Source organism: Enhydra lutris, unplaced genomic scaffold (assembly GCF_002288905.1).
Source record: "Enhydra lutris kenyoni isolate GAN:26980312 unplaced genomic scaffold, ASM228890v2 scaffoldscaffold30, whole genome shotgun sequence".
Taxonomy (NCBI): Eukaryota; Metazoa; Chordata; class Mammalia; order Carnivora; family Mustelidae; genus Enhydra; species Enhydra lutris.
The window spans coordinates 22405376-22429137 of NW_019154114.1; the positions used below are offsets into that span (position 1 = coordinate 22405376).

General features: G+C 59.6%; 1 protein-coding gene across 7 annotated transcripts; it reads left to right on the forward strand.

The window, feature by feature from the left end:
* Positions 1-4398: 4398 nt before the first annotated feature.
* LOC111153005 (dipeptidase 1) lies at positions 4399-21748 on the forward strand. 7 transcript variants are annotated; one of them, XM_022511803.1, is made up of 11 exons: positions 4399-4473; positions 15250-15451; positions 19085-19217; positions 19476-19575; positions 19704-19854; positions 20034-20103; positions 20421-20597; positions 20692-20776; positions 20868-20943; positions 21159-21294; positions 21368-21748. In XM_022511803.1, the coding sequence occupies exons 1-11, from the start codon at positions 4404-4406 to the stop codon at positions 21533-21535; spliced, it is 1368 nt and encodes a 455-aa protein (XP_022367511.1). In that variant the 5' UTR covers positions 4399-4403; the 3' UTR covers positions 21536-21748. The 7 variants fall into 7 exon arrangements, with proteins under 7 accessions (XP_022367511.1, XP_022367510.1, XP_022367513.1 ...); XM_022511802.1 differs by having other exon boundaries at positions 4400-4473; positions 19443-19575; XM_022511805.1 differs by lacking the exon at positions 4399-4473 and adding an exon at positions 8860-9037 and having other exon boundaries at positions 19443-19575.
* The last annotated feature ends 2014 nt before the right edge of the window (positions 21749-23762 follow it).

Here is a 23762-nt window from a genome sequence, read left to right on the forward strand (position 1 = left end):
CTAAAGTCAAGGGGTCACCAGGGGTGCGTTCCTTCTGGAGGTTCCGGGGGAGAATCTGTTTCCTGCCTTTTGTAGCTTCTTGGGGCGCAGCATCCTCGGCCCGCAGCCCCTCCCCCACCTTCATGACCGCCGGCATCTTCGCGTGTCCCTCTGACCCCTACCTCCTTCTTACAGAAAACCCGTGATAACACGGGGGCTCCCAAGGTAACCTGGGATCACCTCTCACCTCAAAGTCAATCATGGCTGCAAAGTTCCTGTTGTCAGACGATGGGCATTAGGATGGGGACATCTTGAGGCCACCATTCTGCCAACCTCAGAGAGCAGAGGACATAGAGGCTGGGGCTGGGCTGCTCTGCGGGAGTAGGGTCAGAAGCACCCCAAGACCCAGGGGGTGCCCACAGCACGGATGCGGTGGGTTTCTGAGCAGGGCAGAAAGTGGGGCCACGGTGGAAGGGGTGGGGCCTCTCAGACCTAACTCTCCCACACCAGCCTCTGCCTCTCAGACTTGCTGACTTCCTTTCCAGAAAAGAGCCCCGGGAGGCCACAGTGGGTGTGGGGAGCCCCTGCAGGGGACATCCTCCCCGCTGTCCTGGCTGGGGCCAGCTGGGTGTCCGGACTCCTTCCGGGCCTTGGGCAGTGCTGTCAGCTTGCCCCTGCGGGTGGGGAGGCTGTGGCTGGAGTCAAGGGGAGCTCCGTGTGTCTTTGTGCCTCCCCGCCAATATTCCGGGAAGCCCCAGAAAAGGGGGATATCCTGCCACCACCCTGCTCCAAATCCTGTACTGTGGTTTGGTTAGGGTCTGAACAAGCCGTGACTGCCAGGGACACCAGCTGAGCGCCGACGACTCAGGGAAGCCTTGGAGGACGGGTAGAAGCGTGGTCCGAGACAGGAGCTCTACGTGCCCGCAGCACAGCTCTGCTGCTCCACGAGGGCACGGGCAGCAGCCCCTTCAGGCAGATGCTGTTAGTCTTGCCATTTCAGAGGTAAAGAGATGGAAGCAGAGAGCAGGTAACTGTTACCCCAATCCTTGAGGCCACCCCAGGAGAACCAGGCAACGGGCAGGGAGAGAGTTGCCCAGGTAGGATGTCCTGGTTTAATTTGCCTTTCCCCCATTCTGTGTGAGATTAAGCGTTTTACTCGAATGCTGAAGGGATTTTTTTTTTTTTTTTTTGTCATCTCTGGTTCATGTCGTTTGTCCATTTTTCTGTTGGATTACTTCCTTTGTCTTAAGATTTTATTTATTTATTCGAGAGAGAGAAAGTGCGCACAAGTAGGCAGAGAGGCAAGCAGAGGCAGGGGGAGAGACAGACCCCCTACCGAACAGGGAGCCCGATGCAGGACTCGATCCCAGGACCCCAGGATCATGACCTCAGCTGAAGGCAGACGCTTAACGACCGAGCCCCCCAGGCGTCCCTAAATAAAATCTTTAAAAAAAGTGATCCTAAGAGCTCCTTCTATACTAGCATTTGGTCTGCTGTAGCATTACTACAAACATATTTTCCTAGTTTGTCACCGATCTTTTATATTCCTCAGTGGTGTTTGGTCACGTACTATTTTGTTCTGTGTAGGAAAATCTATCGACGTTTTTTCTAATGCCATACAGTTAGCCTGTATGTTCTACTGCTTTCTGGTCATTTCCATTAACAAGCCATCCATCTACTCAGTGTTTATAGAATATGAGGTGGAAATTCCAAGCTGATCTTTCCTCAGATGGCTACACTGTTGTCTTAATACAGTGTATTAAGAGCCCACTGATATGAAGGGCTCCATTAGGACGTGTTGGGTCCGTTTTCTGTTCTCGTCCCTCACTTTTGGACATTTGGTGGATAAAAAGCAGCCCCAGTTTTCTGACTGAGATACTGCCACGTGATGAAGTAGGTACCCGAAGCTGCTAGCAGTCCATTGACCAGTGTTTCCCGGACATATACTTTGTGTTGGACCTAGATAGGCAATTATGTTGAGAAAAATACTACTGCCTTTAGGAGTCTTGCCAGTAAGTGGGGGTGAAGTCACAGTAGCAGGAGTTTGAAGGAATGTGTGGTAAAGCAAGGAAGACTGCCTGGAGGCAGGGGCATGGAAGTGAGGCTGGGCAGATAAGGGTAAGTCGGAGTGGAGTCCTGAGGCCCCGGCAGGCTTCCTCTCTGGCTGGATAGAGGGGTCCCTGATGGGAAGGAGCCAGAAATCGGCCTCTTACCCACAGGAGGTGGGGTCACTGTCTGGCTCCAGTGCTCAAGGTAGCCTTGACCCTGGTCACCTCCAAGTCTTGCTTCCAGCCTCTTAGCTGCTTGGGGGCAGCTGCCGCTGACTTGGAACTGCTGTTATCAGCTGCCAGCTCTCCTGCCTGCGAAGAAAGACCCCTCGTCCCTCCCCTCCCCCACCCCTCTCCTGGGGTCCTGGTGCTCTTGGGCTCTGTGAGAAGATGACCAGGAGGAAGCTTGGGGGCTCCTGTCCCCAAGCCTCCCCAGGCTGCCAAAGCCTCTCCCCCCGAGCAGACCCCACCCCACCTCCTCGGAACCCCTCTTCACCATGGCCTCAACCTTGGCCTGTTCTACTTGAACAAACACTGACACCCTTTCTCACAGCTCAAGCCACATCCCCAGGATGGCCCTAGACTCTCTTAAGGTGCCTGCCTGAGACAACCCAGGATGCTCGTTTCTGGGAACACCTGCGGGCAGGGCCCGTGTCCCAGCCCCCGTGGGGGTGGTCAGTGCCCGGGAGCAAACCCAGGTGGTCTCACAGGGACCAAACCCCTCCTCCTGCCCCGTTTTTATTTCTTATTTTTAAGATTTTATTTGTTCATTTGAGAGAGACAGAGGAAGTGAAGGCGAGAGCAAGAAGGGGGAGGGGCGGAGGGAGAGGGTAGGAGCAGACTCCCCGCTGAGCAGGGAGCTGAGGACCCCTGGGTCATGACCTGAGCCAAAGGCAGATGCTTCACTGACGGAGGCCCCCAGGCGTGCCTGCTGCTGTTTTTAAATGTGGTCATTTTTAATCACATATTTTCGTCCCGCACCCAACATTAAACACGGATCATCTACCAGCCTTAGGCCGGCAAGTAGGGGGAGCGCGACCGAGTTTCCCTGTTCAGTTTCCATGTTGGCTGGTTTCCAGCGCGGTCCTAAGAAATGAAACTGTTACAACAGCTTGTTTCTTTACCAAAGCGGTACCAGCTGGAGCTCTTAGGTCAGAGAACATTCAAACCAGAAGAAATGTCATTCTGTTTTCCCTCTGGCCTTCTGAGAAACTGTAGCTAAATTATAAGGGATTCAAGGTTCCTGGTTAGCAGCTTCTCTGCGTTACTGTCTTGAGAAGCAAACAGGGTTTCCCTAACACTGGGTGTAATTGGGAGTGTGGACCGGGGGGCACTTACCTGAGGCGTGGGATCCTCGAGCAGAGCTCAGAGCCCCCCTTGCCCTCGTTCGCCCTGCTCAATGCCATCACTCTGCACAAACCCGAGTATGGCTCGGCGCCCCCCGCCCCCGCCACTGCCGCCCCGTTCTTTCCCTGGGCGCGGTAGTTGTCACTGAGTCAAACCTACCCTGCACGCTTTACCTCCGGTGTGGCTGTGTTTATCTTTGGAAATGTGCTTGGCTGGCAGGCTCCGCCATCTGCCTCTGTTTACTCAGGATTTAATCCAGCTGTTTTCATTTTAAGTGGGGCTGGAGGCAGGAAATGCAGCCCACATACATTCCCATTTTCTTGAAACCGCTCCCCCCCCGCCCCCCTTCAGTAACGAAGCCGGGAACACCCCACTCCACACGCTGGACAGTTCGGGAGCCCCCGGGGCCGCTCACAGTCCTCGCTTAGAAAGGAAGAGGGAGGCCAGCAGGTGCGTCCATCAGCTCAGTCCGGACATATTCCAGAGAAGCACATGCTCAGGAAGAATTGCTGCAGACAAAGGGTCAAATTTGGCCCCAGTGTCCTGGGAACTAAATGAAAAGAAACAAACAAAATGTTCTCCAGAGCCAGCAGAGAGTGGGGGCAAAGGTTCTCTCCTGGGAGGTCTGTCCGGGCAGTCCGGCTCTTTGCTCTCGGTGAGGGAAGCCCGTCGTCATCACGCCGCACCCGGCTCCTGACCTCCTGGACCCAGGTTCCTCTCCCCTCTTCTGGCTGCAGCCTGAGCCTTAAGAGCCCACGAGGAGAGCCTCTGCGTCTCCCCCCAAGCCCCCCCTTCGGAGTGCTTGCTGGCTCTCAGGGCCCCTCCAGGCAGTGACATTCTGGTGCTCCCAACACATCTGTCCCCACTGAGCGTGAGTCCCTGGTCGTGGATGTTCTCAGGGTCACTGTTGCTGCTGGGTCCCAGGTCGCCGGCACTCACTGGTGGACATTCGGCTGTGGTGCTGCGCCCGCTGAGGCAGAGACACTCCCGCAGGCCTCTCGTGTCCTGGGACTTCTCACAGCTGAGGGCATGGAGCGGCATGGATGGACCTTGAGCTGGGCGGCCTGGCCAGGACAGCTCCGTCCCCTCCTCCCAGCTGGTAGGCTGCTTCCTCCCCCTGCCCTCCATACACCCCATATCCTGGCCTCTGTCCCTCAGTCTGCAGACTTGGCTTTGACTGGAGGAGGGCGGGGTTGGTCTCCACGTCTACCCAGGTGTCTCCTTGCCACAACACTGGGATGGTTCTGGTGGGGACATGGGCTCCTCCCTGGGGGGGAGCAGTTAATGGCCTGTGTGAGACCCATCCTGCCTTTGGCCCCCACTCCTCCTTTCCCACATTCAGAGAGGCAGGGCGCAGGGGCATTTCCCCCTTCCTGGGGAGGCTGCCTGGGAGGGCGGCAGGCGGCTGTGGGTGGGGCCTGGGCCAGGAGTGCCGGCTGGGACTCGTCTGCCCCTCTGCCCGTCGCCTGGGTGAGTAGGCTGGGGGTCAGTGGGGTACTGCCGCCCCAGGGAGCACTTCCCAGTGGGGAGGTGGCCAGTCAGCTCTCGTGCCCCTGGACCCCAGGTTCAGCAGGGAACAGCTGGGAGCTGAGGAAAACAGACGGGCTTCTAGAAGGTGGGAGAGCCCCATCCTCTGGAGACAGCAAACAGGCTTGTCTGCTGTAGTGCTCTTCCCGACACCCCATCTTTGAGTCAGGAGCCCCTCTGTGTCCTTAGGATGAGGTCTGGACCTTAGGATGAGGACTGGCCCCTTCCTCCAGGGAGCCTTTCTGTCCTGGATTTCCGTCAGCCAGAGAGCAGGGGTCCCTGCCCTGCCCCCTGCTGTCTCTCCAGCAGGTGGAAAGTGTTTGTTGAATGAATGAGTGAAGGAGCATCTAAGTGGCTCACAGGGAAGGGCCTGTTTCTGTCAGGATGACAAGCGACGGGTGTTTTGCCCTCATGGGGCAAAACCAGATCTTGTAACCACAATTCACAAACTAGAGTCAGAATAACCTGAGGGCGTATTCTTTGTATCGAATGCACAGACCTTTCCTTGACTTTATTTTGCCTTTGGAAGTAAGAAGATGCCCCAGAGCGGGAACCCCTGAGGTCACCGGCTTGGATGGCTCAGCTCTGTCACCAGCCCCCTGCCCCGGCTCTGAGCCCTCCCCCCGGCTCTGAGCACCCCCCTCCAACCCAGGATCCTGACTGGCTGGTCGCTGGGGCCACCTCCTAAAGCCTGAGCACAGTCAGCAATGACCCTGAACACCCACGGGCCTTTGGCCTCCCTTTGCATTCTCCTGGGCAACGGGTGTCTCAGAGGTAATTCTACATCCAATGAAATCACGTTTTAAAGATTACTTATTGGGGCGCCTGGGTGGCTCAGAGGGTTAAAGCCTCTGCCTTTGGCTCAGGTGATGATCCCAGGGTCCTGGGATCGAGCCCCGCATCGGGCCCTTTGCTCCACAGGGAGCCTGCTTCTATTCCTCTCTCTCTGCTGCCTCTCTGCCTACTTGTGATCTCTGTCTGACAAATAAATAAATAAATAAAATCTTTTTTTTTTTTTTAAAGATTTTATTTATTTATTTATTTGACAGAGATCACAAGTAGGCAGAGAGGCAGGCAAACAGAGAGGAGGAAGCAGGTTCCCTGCTGAGGGGCTAGATCCCAGGACCCTGGGATCATCACCTGAGCCAAAGGCAGAGGCTTTAACCCACTGAGCCACCCAGGCACCCCATAAATAAAATCTTAAAAAAAAAAAAAGATCACTTATTTTACAAGGAGTCTGTATTTCCCTTTTCTCACTCAGTTGTCACTGTCCCAGACTCTGGGAGGGGACAGAGTTTAACTCCCTGTGTGTGCATAGTAGGATCCAGGGTCTGGAGCTCAGTGGATGTGAGGGGACAGGTGGGCATGGGCTGGGATAGGCCAGGACCCGCCAGAGGGAGGGGACCCTGCCTGGTGCCGGGGCTGCTGAGAAGTGGCCTCAGTGATGTTGGGTAGAGTGTTCCCAGTGGGGAGAGGCCAGTGTGACGCATGGGGCCTTCACCGAGATTCAGAATTGTCCCTGACCTGTGTCCAGCCCCAGGGAGGTAAGTGGTGGTTTGATGTCACGGGCAGGAGGGGATATCTAGTGTCCCCAGACGTGCACAGATCTCCCGGGCCTGTCCCTGTCTGCGTGTAGAGAAGGGCTGTCTCACCCATGAGAGCTGGTGGGTCTGAAGGGGGTGCATTGCACCGTGGGGCCCACTGGGAAACAGAAGCTGCAGGGTTGTTCCTTGAAGCCACGGAGGGTGGCCTCAGACAGGCCCCGGGGGACTGGGCAGGCGGGGGAGGTCCAGATGCCCCTCCCCGCCCCGCCCCGACCTGGCCTGATCAGGGTGGAAAGCACAGAAGTGGTAAAGGCGGCGATGTGCAACTTGGAACCCTGTGGTCTGGGCAGTCTGTGCCTGTTTCCAGAGCTGGGAAAGGGGGTAACAGCACCTGAGCAGCCCGCCTGGGCCCCCAGTGTCTGCAGATGCTGCCCCCAAGGGAAGGCTCCTCCTAGGCTACACCTGCAGGAGCCCAGCCGGCTTGCAGAGGGTGGCAGCAGAAGGGGGGGGGGCAGGAGGGACCGCAGGGCCACCCACTGTCAGGGCTACTAGGGCTCCTGCTGAGGGGGACTGACCCTGAGCCCCTGGCCTGGACCCCGAGTGTCTGCCAGCCTCAGGTCCTCACAGACAGCACTCGGGGGTCCTCGGCACGTGCCCGTGACTCTTCCCCTGTCCACGGTGTTGCCGTGCTGGGCACTGTGGCCCCCAGTCTGCGTCCAGGGACCAGCCCAGCCCCGGCAGGAGGCCCCTCGCCGCCCTGCTCCTGTCTAGCTCAGGGGCTGGCTGTTCTGTCCCCGACACTTGTCCTCTCTCCTTTCCCCCTGGACTCCTGACCCTGCTGGGGGTCTGGCCCACAGGTGGGTAGTCAGGGGGCATCTGAAGCCAACAGTGTGTGGGGGGGTCTCACCTACACCCCACGAACGGAAGGCTCAGGGCTAGGTTGGGGCAGAATCAGAGGGGACCCCAGGCCCCCTAGGTCACAGTTCAGAGAGTAGGCTTGCTTGACCCCTCGGTGGCTCCTTTTTTATGTTTTAATTAATTCAATTTTCCATTTTAATGCACATGTTAATAATCTCAAACACTACAAAAAGTAGTAACATTTAAAGTAGACATTTGTCTCCCTCCCCTCTATCTGCTCTTCTCCTGAAAGCCAGTGACAACAGATCCAGGCCTCCTGCCCTGCCCCGGACGAGGGTCTTGCTGGGGGGCCTCCTGGGTGATGACAGTGCCCAGGGCAGGTGCAGAGGGGACGTTCTGCTCAATCGTCTTAGTGTCCCTGAGCAGTGCCTCCCTGAATGTGGGACTGAGGAACGATCCTCCAGGCCGGGGTCTGTGTCCACCTGCCTCCCCGAGGCCCTGGTCTTCCTCCACCTTTCCTGGGGCCGGGCTGACACAGCCCTTCTTCTGCCTCTGTCGCTGTCTGCTGGGCAGCCCTGCCCTCACCCTGGATCTCTCGCTCTGTTGGAGTGTCCCCCTCACTGCCTGAGCTCTGAGAGGGAGAGAGGCCCCCCTCAGCCATGTCCCTCCAGGTCTGGTGTGAGCCACAGCTCCTGACCGGGGGCTGCTCCTACTCTGGGACTGGTGACTGAGGCCCAGGAGAGTCCCGCAGCCAGGGAGGAGGCTATGCCCCCACTGTGTCCCCACTGAGGCTTCTGCCCCAGCGGGCTGTCCCTCGCCCCGTGGGGACAGGACAGCTTGCTGTGTGCCCAGAGAGAGTGCTCCCCATGGTATGTGCCCCAGCCCCGTGGTGAAGCCATCCCACAGCTAGCCCGGTTCCCCACAGATCTTCCTGATTTCGAAAGTCCCCACGGCTCTGCCAGAGGACATTCCGATCCGTGATTACTTTCAGTCCTCTAATAGCTGGAATGTGGGGGAAATCACCCGCCTCCCAAGACATGCATAGAAACCAGGGCCCGAGCCTCTGGGCCGGACTAGCGCCAACCCCATTCCTGTAACCAAGACAGGACATTGCCCAAGCCTGGGCACAGAAGGTCCTTCTCGACCCCAGGGTGTGAGGGCAGTGGGCAGGGCCTAGAAGACTGGGAGAGAGTGTCTGGGTGGGCATCCCTGGTCCTTGGGGGACAGGCTGCCTGGGGGCTGGTGAGCCCTCCGTGAGCCCCCAGCCCCCAGGCCCCTCATCCCTGGTTCTCAATTCCTCCATTCTGATGTTAGTAGACTACCTGAGAGCACCCCCACATTCCTGTCTGGGATGCTTTCTTGTGGCTGCCAGCCTACCCTGGGGGCCTGAGGCCCAGCCTGCAGGACAGGGGAACCCCAGGCCCCAGGGGACGGCCAAATGCACAAGGCTGACTGAGGGCTGGTGTGTATGCGCGTCTGCGGAAACCACAACCAGCTGACATGTGTAAGACATTAAGCCCCTGGGTCCTGCTCTCCGTGGCTGTGGTGCACTGCAGAGGCCCCTGGAAGAACTTGTTTTTAAAGAGGTGGCTTTTTATACGAGAGGGAAGCTGACTGGAGAACTCTGGGGTGGGATGAACTTGAGAGAAACAGAAACCAACCCCCCCACCCCAGTCCTCGAACGAGCCGGGAGCAGTGGCCAAGAGGCAAACAGCACATGACATCCTGCCCATGGTGAGTCTTGGGGAGCCTGGGAACTGGGCCTGGGGCCAGGGCGCTCAGGCCCTAGGAGGCCTGTCTCCTCCCACCCCCTGGAGAGCCACCTGATGAGGCTGCATTCATTAGTGGGCACCAGCTGTATGCCCAGGGAGGCTCTGAGCTTGACCTGGGGAGAGGCAGACAGGTCCAGGCATAGCCAACAGAGGAGCGTGTTGTGAGTGGCGGAAAGAAAGGGCCCAGCAGGCTGGGTTCTGGGATTCCTGGGTGACAGACAGACGGCAGGCCGAGAGGTAAGAAGGTCACTTCTGTGGGCGCCGGACGGGCGCGGTTGGTGAAGTTGACCCTTGATTTCGGCTCAGGTCGCGATCGCAGGGTCCCAGGACTGAGCCCTGCATCTGGGTCTGTGCTCAGCGGGGGGTCGGCTTGAGGCTTCTGTCTCCCTCCCCCTCCGCCGCTCTCTCCCTGCTCTGTCTCTCTCTCAAAAAAAAAAAAAAGTTCACTTGTGGGTTTGGGGAGGGGGTGAGACACAGCCGGGTCCCCCCCCTTTGGCCCACCCCCTAGGAGCCTCTTGGGGAAGTCCTGGGGGGGGAAGCGGGGGGGGGGGGGTAGGGGACCCCCTGCTGTGTGGACAGTGGGTCAGGAGGCTCAGAGCAGTGGAGGGAGCCAGCAGGGTTCCCTGCTCTCAGGGTTCTACTCTCCCCAGGGGAGTAGAGGACAAGGTGGGACCAGGAGGGCTGTGGAGAAGCCACCAGCCTGAAGACAACTATCGGGGGAAGAGAGGTGTCGTCTCTGTGGATACTGGGGAGCAGAGGTCAGTGTGGTGGCCTCCTGGCTAGGCCTGGAAGGTTGAGGGGCTTAAGGACACTCCAGGGCCAAGGTAGCCTGTGAGAAAGGCTGGAGCCAGTCCTGGGCCCTGGATCCCCCCAGGGACACATCACCTCGCCCCTGCTCCATCCTCCCTGCAAGGGTGTGGGACGTCCGAGCATTCCTGTCTGTGATGTCCATGGGCATATGTGCGCGTGCATGGTGGGCCCCAGGCGGGCGTGTCGTCAGGTGTGAACGTGTGCAGGTGCCGGGACGTCTGGATGTGGACGTGGGTGATGTCTACGGGGGTGTGGGCGTGTTTGCATGCGTGTGTGGCATGTCTCCATCATGTGTCACTCTGTCCAGGGCACACATTGCGGGCACATGTCTGTGTGTGGGGTTTCTGTGTGTGTGTGTTCACGCTGCAGAGCACATGAGCCTGTGAAGGAGGGTGGGTCACACACCTTGGGGCCTCCATGCTGCTGTGAGCTACCTGCCTGGGCTGGTCCTCTGACCAGCTGGTGGGAGAGGCTTTCTTGGGTCCCCCGTGAGGAGGCAGTGTTGGTGGAATTCAACTGATAATTCCTGGTCCTGGGCTTCTGTGAGGGGCCAAGGACCGAGGCCTCTGGTGGCCCCCTGGCTGCGTGTGCGGCAGGTTTGCACAGAGGTCCTGCCGGCCGGTGGGGCGCGCCCCCGCCGCTGACAGGAGAGCTGCCCCTGCGTGTGTTGTCTCCCCATGGCTCTGGCTGAGACTTGGTGGTACTGTTCTGTTTCCATGTGTTTATTTTCACTGTGTTCCTTCTGCTTATGGCAAGTGCTGCTGACTTCTCAATAATAACACTTTTCCCGTTATTTAAATAAAAAGTGGTACAATCGCAAGCGCACTGCTGAGCGCTGCCCGGAAAGCCGGGCTGGAGGCAAGGATCGGGCGGAGGCTGCTTGCGTGGGACACGGCCGCAGGGCCAGGAGGAGGGGAGGGTCTGAGAGAGCCTCAGCAGGGGCCTCACAGTTCCTCCCAGGGACCAGATGGGAAGAGCACTGGCCTGGCTTCAATCCCCGGTGGAGGGCCACCCACAGCAGACCCGTGTTGCCTGAAACCGAGATGTGAGGCGGGCGCAGGAGGCCTCTCCTGACTGGAGGAAGCAACCGTGGGGCACAGAGAAGGCGGCAGCCGGGAGTGGGAGGCAGAGCCGCTCTCCATGAGGTTCAGATTAGTCACGTGCATTCCGCAGACAAGAAGACCGGCGTCACTGGTGACAGTGAAGCGGCCGGTGCGTCAGTTCTCTCCTGCTGCATGACCCAGGTCCCACCGCTCAGCAGCGGTGCACACCATCGCGTTCACGTCCTCCATTCCTGTGGGCCGGGACTGCATCAGGGCCCGGGGGGCCGGCTGGTCTCTGGCCCCCGGGTCTGGGCCTCAGCTGGAAGCCTTGGAAGTGGTGCTGAGATCACCAGAAAGCTTGTGTCTCTCTGTCAGCCGGGACCGCACTGGGGCTGTTGGCAAGAACACAGCCAGGCCCGGTGTCCGGAGCACGGAGCCAGGCAGGAGCACAGAAGTCACGCCCGCCACCTGCTGTCACCAGGAGGCTCGAGGCGGTCACCTCTCCGCGGAGCACTCAGCGTTGCACCGCGAGGGTAGCCTGTGGGCCGGGAGGCTCTGCGGCAGCCGTCTCCGGGAAGAGCAACCCGCAATGGCGTGGGGTCCGAAGCCGGGACTGGCTCGTTGTGAAGCACGGGCTCTTCGCAAAAGAGGCCTCCCCCCTCCTTATCTCTCTCCTCATAGTGAATCCTTAAACATGAAGAGCCTGGGTCAGGCCGGCCCCGGCTCTCTCCCTGGACCACTCCTGCATGGGGCTGTGGAGGATGGATGCCACACAGGCCCCCGCAGCAAGGGGAGGAGACTGGAAGGAGAAGCGAACGCCATGAGAAGTCCTCACAACTTCCTCACCTGCCTCCTCCGGGGGGTAATGGAAGAGCAGACCCCTGTTCTTGTATATTTGGGTAAGAAGAAGAGAATCCAAAAGAGCTCACATCAGAGAGAGAGAGTGGTCAAGCAGAGGGGCAGAGGCAGAGGGAAAGGGAGAAGCAGGCTCCCCGCTAAGCAGGGAGCCCAGGGTGGGCCTCAATCCCAGGACCCCGGGGTTGTGACCTGACATGAAGGCAGATGCTTCACAGACTGAGCCCCCCAAGCGCCCAGCACTGCCCAGTTATGAGGAGAACATAAAGACACGTGCAATCAAGGACTCAGACACTTACTTCCCACATACCCACTGCTAAAGAATGATATAAGGACCAACTCTAACAAAATAAGAACATAAACCAAAAAGAGAGCTAGGCGCATAGTGGAGACATTAAGTGGAAACCATAGATCCAAAGTAAGGGGCCACGAGATATGAAGCCCGGCACTTGGGAGATTGAGAATATGATAATAGCACCCGGGGAGGAAAAAAGAAAGGCAACCAGAAACTCCAGGGTGAACGACGAAGCCGTACGGAGCAAACAGGCTTACATGTGAGTTCAGAGCTCCTTGACCCACGGTGCGTGGTTCTGGGAGGCTCACATGTTAGCGCTTCCAACAGGACCACAGTGACTTCTGCTCTGCAGAGAAACTGAGGCTGAGGAGGCACAGCAGCCTGACCCCAAGCCCACTCAGCCTCACTGCCTTGTCCCTGACAAGTTATGAGCCAGACAAAGGAGTGATGGGAAATGGGCCCCTCAGTGTGGGCCTAAGCCTCTGCCCAGACAGCTTGCCCTCCAGCTCGGAGCCGGCTTACCCTCGGTGTGATGCTCTGAACCGTCATGACATCCAAACAAGGTCACATAGGGCCTCCCACGTGTTGCTGACCCCAGTGGCCTGGAGTCCTCTCCTCTGAGTAGCACCCTACTACTACTCAGTAGCACTGAGTAGTAGGGAGTGTGGTCACGTGCACAGCTCGACTCCTGGAGAAGCTGCCCTCTGTCCTGAGCAGCCACCGTTAGAGCACAGAGTGGGCCTCCCAGAGGCTCGTGCCGGTAGAGCTGTGTTGGAGTTGGGCACAGAAGGGGAGGGCAGAATACTGGCCCTGTCTTCACTTGAAAGTTTATCTTTTATTCATGTATTTTTTGCACAAATTTTTGATTTTTAGAAATATTGCACTGATGTACTATTCACTTTGAGGACTGAAGTATCGGCGGGCCCCTCCACTGTGGAGTTTGCGTCTGAAGCCAGTGCTTGCCTCTCCTCATGCTCCACTGGACTCCCTGTGTACCGGGGAGAAGCAGGGAGCCAGCTCGAGAGAAGCAAACCCTGTGAGTGCAAAGAGGAATTCCATGCACAATGAGCAAAGCTGCACGTAAAGTCAGGGCCATGGAGCCCATCACTCAGGTGAATTCTGAATTTGAAAAACAGAAGGTCAAAATCAAGGGTCAGGAGGGTTTCAAAAGGACGGACACCTGGGCCGTCTGGGGACGGATGAAGGGAAGGAGAACTCGAGGACCCACAAGACCATGTACGAACAAGGAGCAGACCCGAGCATCACGGTCGCGGTGCTGGATGGCGGACATGGGAGGGTCAGGCTCGTTACCCGTGTGAACTCACGAGGGTGTCACCGTGCCTGGGGAACAGCCCAAGAAAGTAAGACAAGTGAGACATAAATTCAAATAAATATATACCAAGAGAAGAGAAAATAAGGAACTTCCTGAGTGTGAGAGATATGGAATTGAAATAACCTGAAAATTATGGCAAAAGCAAGAACGAGCCGAGGGGCCAGGGCAGAAGAGCAAAGAGCAGACCGGCTGGAACACATTTAGAGTGCGCACGCTCAGATGAGGCTAAGAAATACGATCCCATCATGTGCTCTTGGGATCCAACTCAGAAACAAGAAGAAAAGTTAGAAATAAAGAGACAGGAAGATAGGGGAGGCACACGTTACTAAAGGCAGAGAATGGATTCCAGGAGAGGTTCTCAGAGAAGGGGAGCTCTCAGTGGGGAAGGCCGGCCCGCAGCCCCCGGCAGACCAAAGTCCACCCATGAAGGGGCATCCAGGTCTCAAAGAGATGTGTCACGGAGGTCGGAGGTAAGGGACGCCGGAGTCTGCAGCAGGTCACAGCGGAGGGCAGGCAGGTGCATGTGTCTCCTCCACAGGGACTCCTGGTTCCACCTGGCCCTGGGCTTCCTGCAGCACCCCCCACCGCCCCTACCGTGGTCGGCCGAGAGCCTAGGGCCCAGAGTGTGGGCCTGGACTCTGTTCCTCACCCATCAAGGCAGGTCTTCTCTGGTCAGGGCTGGGTCAGGCTCAAACCCCCAGGCCAGGTTCAGGGGAGACCCAGGGGTCCTGGCAGAGAAAGTCATTAATGGGGACTGGGGCCAGTGGCACGAGGACATCCCTGCATCCCAGGTTTGCGGCTGCTCCCAGGGCGGGGAGTGGTGGGCGGAAGAAGAGGGCGGGTGGAGTGGAGAAAGGTACTGCTACACTCAGCTCGGCCCCCGGTGGGCCTTCCCACCGCCGCCTCAACAGGGAGAAATGGGCAGAGTTCCAGGCACAGACACTCCGCTCATGGTGGCCAGCCAGGGCTGGGACGCGACCTCCCCTCTCAGGCGAGCAGCAGGGCCTGTCCTTAGAGGTGGGGCGAGCACAGGGTGTGCTCCCCAGGGAAGGTCTGCTTGAGGCTCCAACGCTGTCCAGGGCAGAGGCCTCAGGGACCCTGGTGAGTGTGTAGGGTCCGTGTGCCCCAACCACCCGAGAGGGCCCTATGGGCTCGGAGCGGACTGGGGTCTCTCTCCCTCACCCACACCTCTCACCAGCCTTCCTGGCCTGGCTCGCTCCCAGCCCTGCTGCCCCCCAGATCCCTGGATGCTGGTCTCAGCAGGGACTGGGCTCTGGGAGCCCCGAGTGGGCAGCAGGGCCGAGAAATGCTGACACCCCAGATTTCTGACCCAAGCCCCCACAGCTTGCCTGTCATCCGGAAGCCTACAGCCAGGCAGTGGGTGGCGGGGACATCTGTGGGCTGCAGGCCCCCGGCCCTGGGGGGGCGGTGTGGTGGGAGCCCCCTGGGGGGGACTATGTGCCATCCTCTACGTTCACGCCCTTGTAAGGGCAGACATGGGTTGCATCACGGAGGGCAACTCTGACTGGTGTCACAGTTCTTCGCAGATGTCAGTCCGCAGGTTGCCGTGAGAGTAAGGACACAGTTAACCCTTGTTGACCTCCCAAGTCTGCCCTTTCACCCAGCCTTGGGTGCTCCCCTGGGTCAGTGGCCTGTGACAATGCCTGGGCCGGGCTGCCAAGTGACACCCAGCGCCCAGGAGTCAGGACTTTCCCTCTGCCCAGCCCACGCCCTTCCCAGGAAAGTGCTGGTTACTGATTGAACGCGGGAGCCTGGCGTGGACGGCTCCTGGCAGGGATCGCCTGACCGAAGACCTCTGCTTCCTCTTCTGCACGCAGAGCAGCTCCTTGCAGAGCAGCCGGGCTCTGTGGTGCCCCCGCAGCAAGGTCCGGACGGACGCCCCACAGCGTGGCGAGCAGGCCCTGCGGACGGTAGCATGCAGACCGTCTGGTGGCTCTGGCCCCTCGTGGCCCTCTGCTCTGGAGACCAGTTCCGGGGTGAGGCTGAGAAGATCATGCGGGCCACACCTGTCATCGACGGGTAAGCCACCACTTGTGTGACAGGGCTGGGGGGCCAGTGGCTCTCATGCCGCTGACTCGAGGACAGCCGTTCTCTGCCATGACTCAGGGTCTCCATCCACAGCATGACCCTTCCCCTTTGCTGGTCTCAGCTTCTTCTGGGGTCTCTGAGGGCTCCTCAGAGTGTCAGCAGGAATGGAGCAGGTCCAAGACCTCAGGCCCTCAGCAGCTCCTGGGGTCCCCTACATCCTACCCCCCTGCACCCAAGGGGCCAGATCCCAGCTCGGAGTGGGTGTTGGGTGTGGAGGATTGGAGGTGTTGGGGCCTGGCCCGGCTGTGCCTCCAACTAGCCACATAGCCCAAGGAGCCATATTTCCTCTCGGGGCCTTCGCTTCTTCACCTGAAGCTGCCGGGAAGAGTGGCATCTACCATGGGCCCCTGGGAGGCCTTTCCTGGGCCTCTTGGCCGTCCTCTGAGACTTTTCTTGTTCCCCTCCCTCTCCTGCATCCCCCTGGAGGAGACCTCATCACGCCCCAGGTCCTCGGGTCCCTCTGTTCTGTGTGCACAGCTTGACCTCATCTGTGTGCTCACTGACCCACCCGTTCCTGCAGACCCCTTTCCAGCCCCCATGTCCACCTCCACCGGGTCACCAGTGAGCCTCTGACTGTCATGGCTTCCGCCAGCTGAGGTCTGCTCTCAGTGCTGAGACCAGAGGGAATCTGGGAGACATGAGTTCCAGTCCTCTCCTTCTGGCTCAAAGTCCCCGCCCACCATGGCTCCCACTGAGCTCAGAGTATGGCCAGAGTCCTCCATCGGCCTCTGAGACCCCTCCCTGCCACCCTTGGCCGTCCCCACGCCCCTGGATGCTCCAGGCAGGCTCCCCCGTCCCTGCTTGTCCTCACATCCATGCTGCCACCCCCGTCTCCTCCCGGGGTTTGCTGACCTGTGTGCAGTGCCAGCTGGGCGCGCACCCCAGCCCTCCCACCCTGGCTGCCCTTCCTGTTGCCATTCCCCGCAGACCCATGGAGAGCCCGCCTCCCTTCCCTGCACGTCCCGTCCGTAGAGCGACCGGCGGCACACTGGCACACCCTTGGGGGGGGCGCATGTCAGGACTGCTCCCATGTGTCTCTGGCACCCAGTAAGCGATCAGTGAATGTTACAGTCATTGTTAGATTTTGGCAGATGCTCTGGGCTTTGTCGGTCACAAAACTCTGCAAGTAAAGAAGAGAAAATGGGCTGTGTCCTTCTAAGGGAGCCCCAGGGAGCTGTGGCAGCCCTAGAGAAGGGAGGGGCCGCCAGAGACTAGTGTGCACCCCTCTGCCCTTGCTTTCTCCCCTGTGGCTCCTTCCTGGCCCCAGGGTCCCCTCACGTGTGCTCCGTGGAGGGATGAAGCACGGTGTGTGCAGGGGCTGCTGCCCTGGGCTCCCACCCTGGATGGAGCCCCTGCTGTCTGGTAGGAGGCCAACACTATGAGACTGGGAAGGTGCTCTGCTCCTTCATTCTGAGGGGCTGGAGGAGGGTAGCTGGGCACAGAGAGGGAGGTCTGAGCACAGGGGTTGGGGGTCCAGAGGCCTGTATGGGGGGCATAATATGGATCAAAGAGCCTAGACAGCCAGGAATATGCAAGGAACTGGGATTTGAGGATCTGGGATTGTCCAAAGAGCTAGCAAGTTAAGACTAGAATTATAGGACCAAAACCAATACTAGCAGATAGGTTAGGGTTAGCTACCTGCATTACTTGTGCGGGTGAGAGACCCAAGGAAGTGGTTTCAGCAAGAGAAATCTAGAGGCAGTCTTGGCATGGTGTTCCGTAATGGAACATGGTGGCCATCATTCCCGTAGTCACCTCGTGGTGCAAAGCGGCGGCACCGGCTCCAGCCTTTACATCTGCATGCTGGCCAGCAGGAATGAGGAAGGACACAGAAAGGGCAAAGAGTGAGCAACAGCTGTCTGTCAACCAGAGCTTTTGGAAGCTGCCAAAGGGCGGAACTTAGTCACATGGCCACCCAGTTATTAAGTGGCAGGAAGGTATCTTTATTTCAAATGGCCATGTTCCCTGCTAAAAATAGGGGGTTTGGGGGACGCCTGGGTGGGTCAGTCGATGAAGCGTCTGCCTTCGGCTCAGATCATGATCCCAGGGTTCTGGGATCGAGTCCTGCGGTCGGTCGGACTCCTAGCTCAGTGGGGACCCTCCTGCTCCCCCTGCTTGTGCTCTCTTTCTCTGACAAGTAAGTACTCTTTTAAAAAAAAGAGGAGGTGCTCTTACCAAGGAAAAGGTAGAGATTGGATAACAAGCCACCAGCAGTCTCCTACAATACCTAGCTGTCCTTTAAGTGCTTGGAACTGTCACTTCCCCCCTTCAAGCAGGGATCGAATCCTCAGATCACCACTGGGGACACTGCCCCTGCCACGCAGATAAGGAGGGTGGGTCCGGCAGGCTCCAGAGCAGCAGTGCTGACCGAAGGGCGAAGGTGGCCTCTGTTCCCCACCCTGGGCTCCAGTGAAAGTGCCCCTCCCTCCCGGAGGGTTCCTGGCCGGTGGCTGGAGGGTGGGGCATCCTCAGGACAGGTGTAAAGTCCTGTCCAGGGGCCCTGCCCAGCCCTGCCCCAGGCAGCACCCAGTGGCACCCGGGCTCTGGTGTTCACCTTCCCATCCACCTCTCGGTGATCAGAAGCGTCCTGACCACCAGCCCACACCCTGTCACATCAGAACGCATTAGTGGCAGGAGCCCCCCAGGAGAGCAGGGGCAGCTGGCCTGCGAGGCCCGGGTCCTAGCAGTTACTCATCTACCTCAGGCTCCCCCACAGGTGTCCCGCAGTCCAGGCTTGGCCGATTCCAACGCACAGGGCTGAGCTGGGCCTGAGACTCTGCACTTCCCATCAGTTCCCTGGCCCACCCTCTTCCACATGTGGAGCTTAGGGGGACCTGGCGGCCCAGAGGTCTTTCGCCCTTCAGGCTGCAACTTGTTCCTGGGTCCAGGAAGCAATCTGCCCCCTCCCCCGCCGTGGGTTCTGCCTTTGCAGCCCCAACCAGCTGCTGATATTCCAGCCCACTCCTGCTCCCCTCCCCCTCCCCTCTCTCCCTCTCACCCCTACTGGCTCCTGGGAAAACTCAGAGGGGCCTCAGTCCTTTGGGAGCATATCAGGACGTGCTTGGTCCCATGCCCCAATGCCCTGCTCCTGCTGCCCCAGGAGTATGGGGTGGGGATGCCAGGCCCCCAGAGGCAGGCCACACCCACATCCCCACCCCTCCCAACAAGGAGAGGATTTCATCTTTTTTTTTTTTTTTTTAAAGATTTTATTTATTTGGGGCGCCGGGGTGGCTCAGTGGGTTAAAGCCTCTGCCTCTCCTCTGCCTTCGGGCTCTCTGCTCAGTGGGGAGCCTGCTTCCCCTCCTCTCTCTCTGCCTGCCTCTCTGCCTGCTTGTGATCTCTGTCAAATAAATAAAAATCTTTAAAAAATAATCTTTATAAATAATCTAAGATTCCTGGAGGGAAGACCCCCCAGAGGCGCTCTCAGCTCCCAGTCCCCTGGTGGAGCTCCCAGGAGCAGCTACCCTTCGGGTTTAGCTAAGGAGCCCTGTACCACCCCTGTGGCTGGTCCAGTCCGTGTGGCCATCCTGCCTGCCTCTCTCCCTCTCTCCCGGCCTCCCCCAGGCACAACGACCTTCCATGGCAGCTGCTAACGCTGTTCAACAACCAGCTCCGGGAGAAGGCGGCCAACCTGACGAGCCTCGCCCAGACCCACACCAACATCCCCAAGCTCAGGGCTGGTTTTGTGGGGGCCCAGGTATGGCTCAGCTCAGCCCCGCACTGGCCTCTGCCTGGGTCCTGGCTAAGGGGCTAGCCCTCACTTGTGGGGGGTACACCTGGGAACCTTAGGGCCCCGAGCCTTCAGGGGGTCTCTGAGCCACACAGGCCAGGGGTGGGCTTCCGAGACATGAGGGAAGTGGGACGGCGTGCATGTGGGCGTGGGGCCCAGAGCCTCAGCGCCCCGCCCCCCCCGGGCCCCCAGTTCTGGTCTGCATACACCCCCTGCGACACCCAGAACAAGGACGCCGTGAGGAGGATCCTGGAGCAGATTGACGTCATCCACCGCATGTGCCAGATGTACCCCGAGACCTTTGTGTGTGTCACCAACAGCACAGGTGGGTGCCGGTGCAGCCCGCCCCCTGGAGCCCCTGCTGCTCCCCACCCCAGCCCGGCGCCGCTCAGGGGTGCCCTCTGTGGAAGCCCCGGGACACCCCGGGCTGCCCCCAGCTGGCTATCCTCGCAGGCATCCGGCAGGCCTTCCAGGAGGGGAGGGTAGCCAGTCTCATCGGCGTGGAGGGTGGCCACTCCATTGACAGCAGCCTGGGCGTCCTGCGGGCTCTCTACCACCTGGGCATGCGCTACCTGACCCTCACCCACAGCTGCAACACGCCCTGGTAAGGGGCCCCAGGGACGGCCCGAGCCGTACGGGAGGGTCCTGGGCCCCAGGTCCAACATGAGCCCTCCCCTCCTCCTGCACCTACCTGTCCTGGGGTGGGGATCGGGGGGTGTCTGGGACATGGGCAGACCAGGATGACCACTCTGCCCCTGGGACACCTGCTGTCCCCTTTCCCAGGGCTGACAACTGGCTGGTGGACACCGGAGAGGACCAGGCCCAGAGCCAAGGCCTGTCAGACTTTGGCCAGGTGAGGGGGGCATTCAGCAGGGACCACAGTCCCCCTTGGAGAAGTGACCCAGCAGACAGGGTCTCGCGTCTCGGGCCCTTGGCTTACGATCAGCTGGAGCTGGCAGGGGTTGTCCCAGGGTGGGCACGTGCCGGAACCTGCAGGTCACCCCCCGCCCCTGAAGAGTTCACAAGCACCTGGCTCAGCACAGGAACCTTGCCCAATCCCGCCCCCAACGCCCAGACTTGTCAGGGGAGCTGCGGTGAGCCCCAGAGGGCCGTGCAAACACCAGTGTGCTCAGTGCAGCCTTGCTGGCCCCCGCGGCCGTGTCCACGCAGAGCGTCGTGAGGGAAATGAACCGACTGGGCGTCATCATTGACCTGGCCCACGTGTCCGTGGCCACCATGAAGGCTGCCCTGCGTCTGTCCAAGGCTCCCATCATCTTCAGCCACTCCTCAGCCTACAGCCTGTGCAGACACCAGCGTAATGTGCCCGATGACGTGCTCCAGCTGGTGGTGAGGGGCTGCAGGCCAGGGCACGGGGGTCTGGCCTGTTCCCTGGGCTGCGGTGCCCCTCCTGCGCCCACAGCTCTCCCCTTCTCCTGAGCAGAACCAGACAGGCAGCCTGGTGATGGTGAATTTCTACAACGACTATGTCTCCTGCCAAAAGGAGGCCACCCTGTCCCAGGTAGCAGGTAGGTGGAGGTGAGCAGCCACAGCAGTGGGTGGGGGGGTGGGCGGTGGAGGACAGCTGCTGGGACCCACACCCACTGCCTTCTTTGGCAGACCATCTGGACCACATCAAGAAGGTGGCAGGAGCCGGAGCTGTGGGCTTTGGTGGGGATTATGACGGTGTTTCAAGGTAAGGCGGCAAGGCCGCGGTCCTGTAGAGGAGCCAGGAGGGTCAGCCCCCCCACAAACACGTCATGAGGGGCTGAAGCTAGGAAGTGTGTGACTGCGGAGAAGCCTGGCATGTCTCCCTCTCAAGGCGTGGCAAGCTCTGATTTGTGGGGAGGGGGATGGGCCGAGGCCCTGACCCTGGAATGCAGAGCCTGGTTCTCTCCGTCCTCACCTCAGGCTCCCCTCGGGGCTTGAGGATGTGTCCAAGTACCCAGACCTGGTGGCCGAGCTGCTCAGGAGGCAGTGGACAGAGGCAGAGGTCAGGGGCGCGCTGGCCAACAACCTGCTCAGGGTCTTTGAGGCCGTGGAACAGGTGAGGACGGTTGCTGCCCTGAGAGCCTTCCCTGCAGGCAGGCAGGCCGGCAGCCCCCCATGTCTGTCCCCAGGTGAGCGACCACGCGCAAACCCCTGAGGAGGTGCCCATCCCCTTGGGCAAGCTGCAGGGCTCCTGCAGGACGACGTACGGCTACTCAGAGGCTCCCAGCTTCCATCCTCCGCCGGGGGCCCTGCTGGCCTCCCTCAGCACTGTCCTCCTTGGTCTGTGTCTTCTGTGATGCCCTGGGGTCTGGACCTCAGGGGCTCCTACAGCTCTAGGGAGACCGTGGCCACCGGAGCAGGGAGATGCCAGGGTGCCGCTCCCCACGCACAAAGCCTGGCCTCTCCAGAGCACGTACCTGGGCCCCCCCGAGGGCGGTGAGCTGTGGGCAGGCCTGACCCAGACACGCCACAGGTAGCACCACCATCAATAAAGGCAATGACCCTTCTGAGTCAAGATCGTGTGTGTCCTCAGCACCCCGGCCCTGGAGGGGGTCTCCTGGGCATCCAAGGGCAAATTCTGTAAAAATGGTCCCAGGTTGGACCTCCAGACACAGCAGCACCTCAGTCCTGGGAGAGCTGGGTCAGAAAGGGCTCGGGGTCTTCAAAAGGGCACAGCCTGGGCACTGCCTCCATCTCTGAAAACACCATGATGCACACACGTATGCACGCCCCTCCTCTGGTGCATACATGTGCATGCCACCCTCACATGCCCATGTGCCCCACCCTCACGCACATGTACCTCCCACCCTGTGTGCCCCACCCTCACGCACATGTGCTTCCCACCCTTGTGTGCACCCCCATCCTCATGCCACGCGTGTGCCCACAGCTCACCCCTCGGCCCTGCTCCCCCATTCTAGGCTGGAGCCTCTACGAACACCGCGCCTGGACAGGTACAGGCTTTACTACCGTGGGAGGAGCCCCCTGCCCAGGTGCTCTGCGCCCTACGGTGCCCACAAATGAGTGGACAGCCATGCGGCCGCCGCCTGAGCCTGGCCGCCCTCGGCCGATGAGGGTCCCAGCCTCTCTCTCCAGGCAGGTCTGCTGTGCCCAGAGGGACACTGGTGGGGATGTGCGGATCACTTTGGAGGGATTTAATGTTAGATCGTTTCTGTCCTGAGTTGGCCAGGTCCCGCCCACAGCTCCCCACTCCGCCACAGGGGCTTTTTTAGCAGAGGCCGTGGCAAGGGCCCCTCTGGTGGGGTACAGGAGTGGCACACCAAATCCTGCCACGCGCACCACCCTGTAACCACCCCAGAGAGGGCACAGCTGCAGGTGCCACCCAGAGCCTGACCTGGTCCCAGGGAGCTCACTGCCGTCCGGGTCAACGTGTCCTGCCACAGTTTATTCCCATGTTCACTCAAGCTTGTTCCAACCTCGAGAGATGTCTCCTGAGGCTGCGCGAACCCCCTCCCCAGGCTGCAGGGAGCTTCCTCCAGGGTCCACCTCTCCCCTGATGAGGCCCACATGGGGTGCACAACCGGGGGTCCCGTGCACAGGCAGATGTGCACGGTGTGAGGGACCTGGGAGCTGGAGACTGTCCCCAGCCAAGGACAAGCCAGGATTGGGTCCCAACTCAAGTCCTGGCACATTCCACATGTCTGAAAACCAATTCAAGACCAGGCCAGATGGGGGCACCCACGGGGCACACAAATGACCGATGGGGACCATGGGGACCGGCACGCGCGAGAAGAGCAGGAACATTACAGGGGAGCGCCGGGAGGCCGAGGGAAGGACAGTGCGTGCCGTCCCGGCTCAGCAAGCAGTCCCACAGAGGGCCGCTTAACAGTCCTCAGTGGTTTGTGGAAAGACAAATGAGCGAAGCCAGGAGGACACGGAGGCTGGTATCTGCTGTCAGGTAAGTTACATGTGAGGAGGGGATGGCCAGATTGAGCCTGAGCAGGGCTAATGTGTGGTTTCTGGGGCCCAGTGGGGTGTCCGTGTGTGGTTTCTGGGGCCCACAGCGGGAAACACCCACAGGCCCACGCGGATGGAAATGACGCAGTAAGGAAATGGAGAGCTCTCTTTTTAAAAACAGAATTGCAAATAGGAAATCACCATGACCGTTGTTACCAGGAAGATTCATCAAGGGAAAGGAGCATCAGGGGCAAAGTATGACAATGTTTCCAGGTGATGCTGCAATCCTGAAATTTCTCCCCACAAGATGCTCAATAGAGGGGAAAACAGAACGTCATGGGGGAGATGCCTGGCCCACACCCCGTCCCAGGTGAACAAGACAGCAACACGGAGTGCCTGGTGTGAAGCGTGGAAGAGACGATGCCACTTCTGTGGGACTCTTAACAACAGCTGTGACCTCAATGTCATCATGTGAAAAAGTCCCATCAGCCCGAGTGGAAAGGCGGTCTATAAAATAACTGGCCAGCGAGCGTCCAGGCCCTCTAGGCCAGGGTGCCTCCCGCTCAGGGCATCTTGGGGGCTCAGCTGGAGAAGTGTCCAATGCTTGAT

What these genes read in the sequence shown, in the direction of transcription:
- LOC111153005 (XM_022511802.1), top strand. Translation starts at nt 4,404, where the DNA reads ATGGAGCGGCATGGATGGACCTTGAGCTGGGCGGCCTGGCCAGGACAG. An exon ending in GCCACACCTGTCATCGACGG is followed by an intron (nt 15,452 to 19,084) that starts GTAAGCCACCAC and finishes GGCCTCCCCCAG; the next exon opens with GCACAACGACCTTCCATGGC. An exon ending in GATTATGACGGTGTTTCAAG is followed by an intron (nt 20,944 to 21,158) that starts GTAAGGCGGCAA and finishes TCCTCACCTCAG; the next exon opens with GCTCCCCTCGGGGCTTGAGG.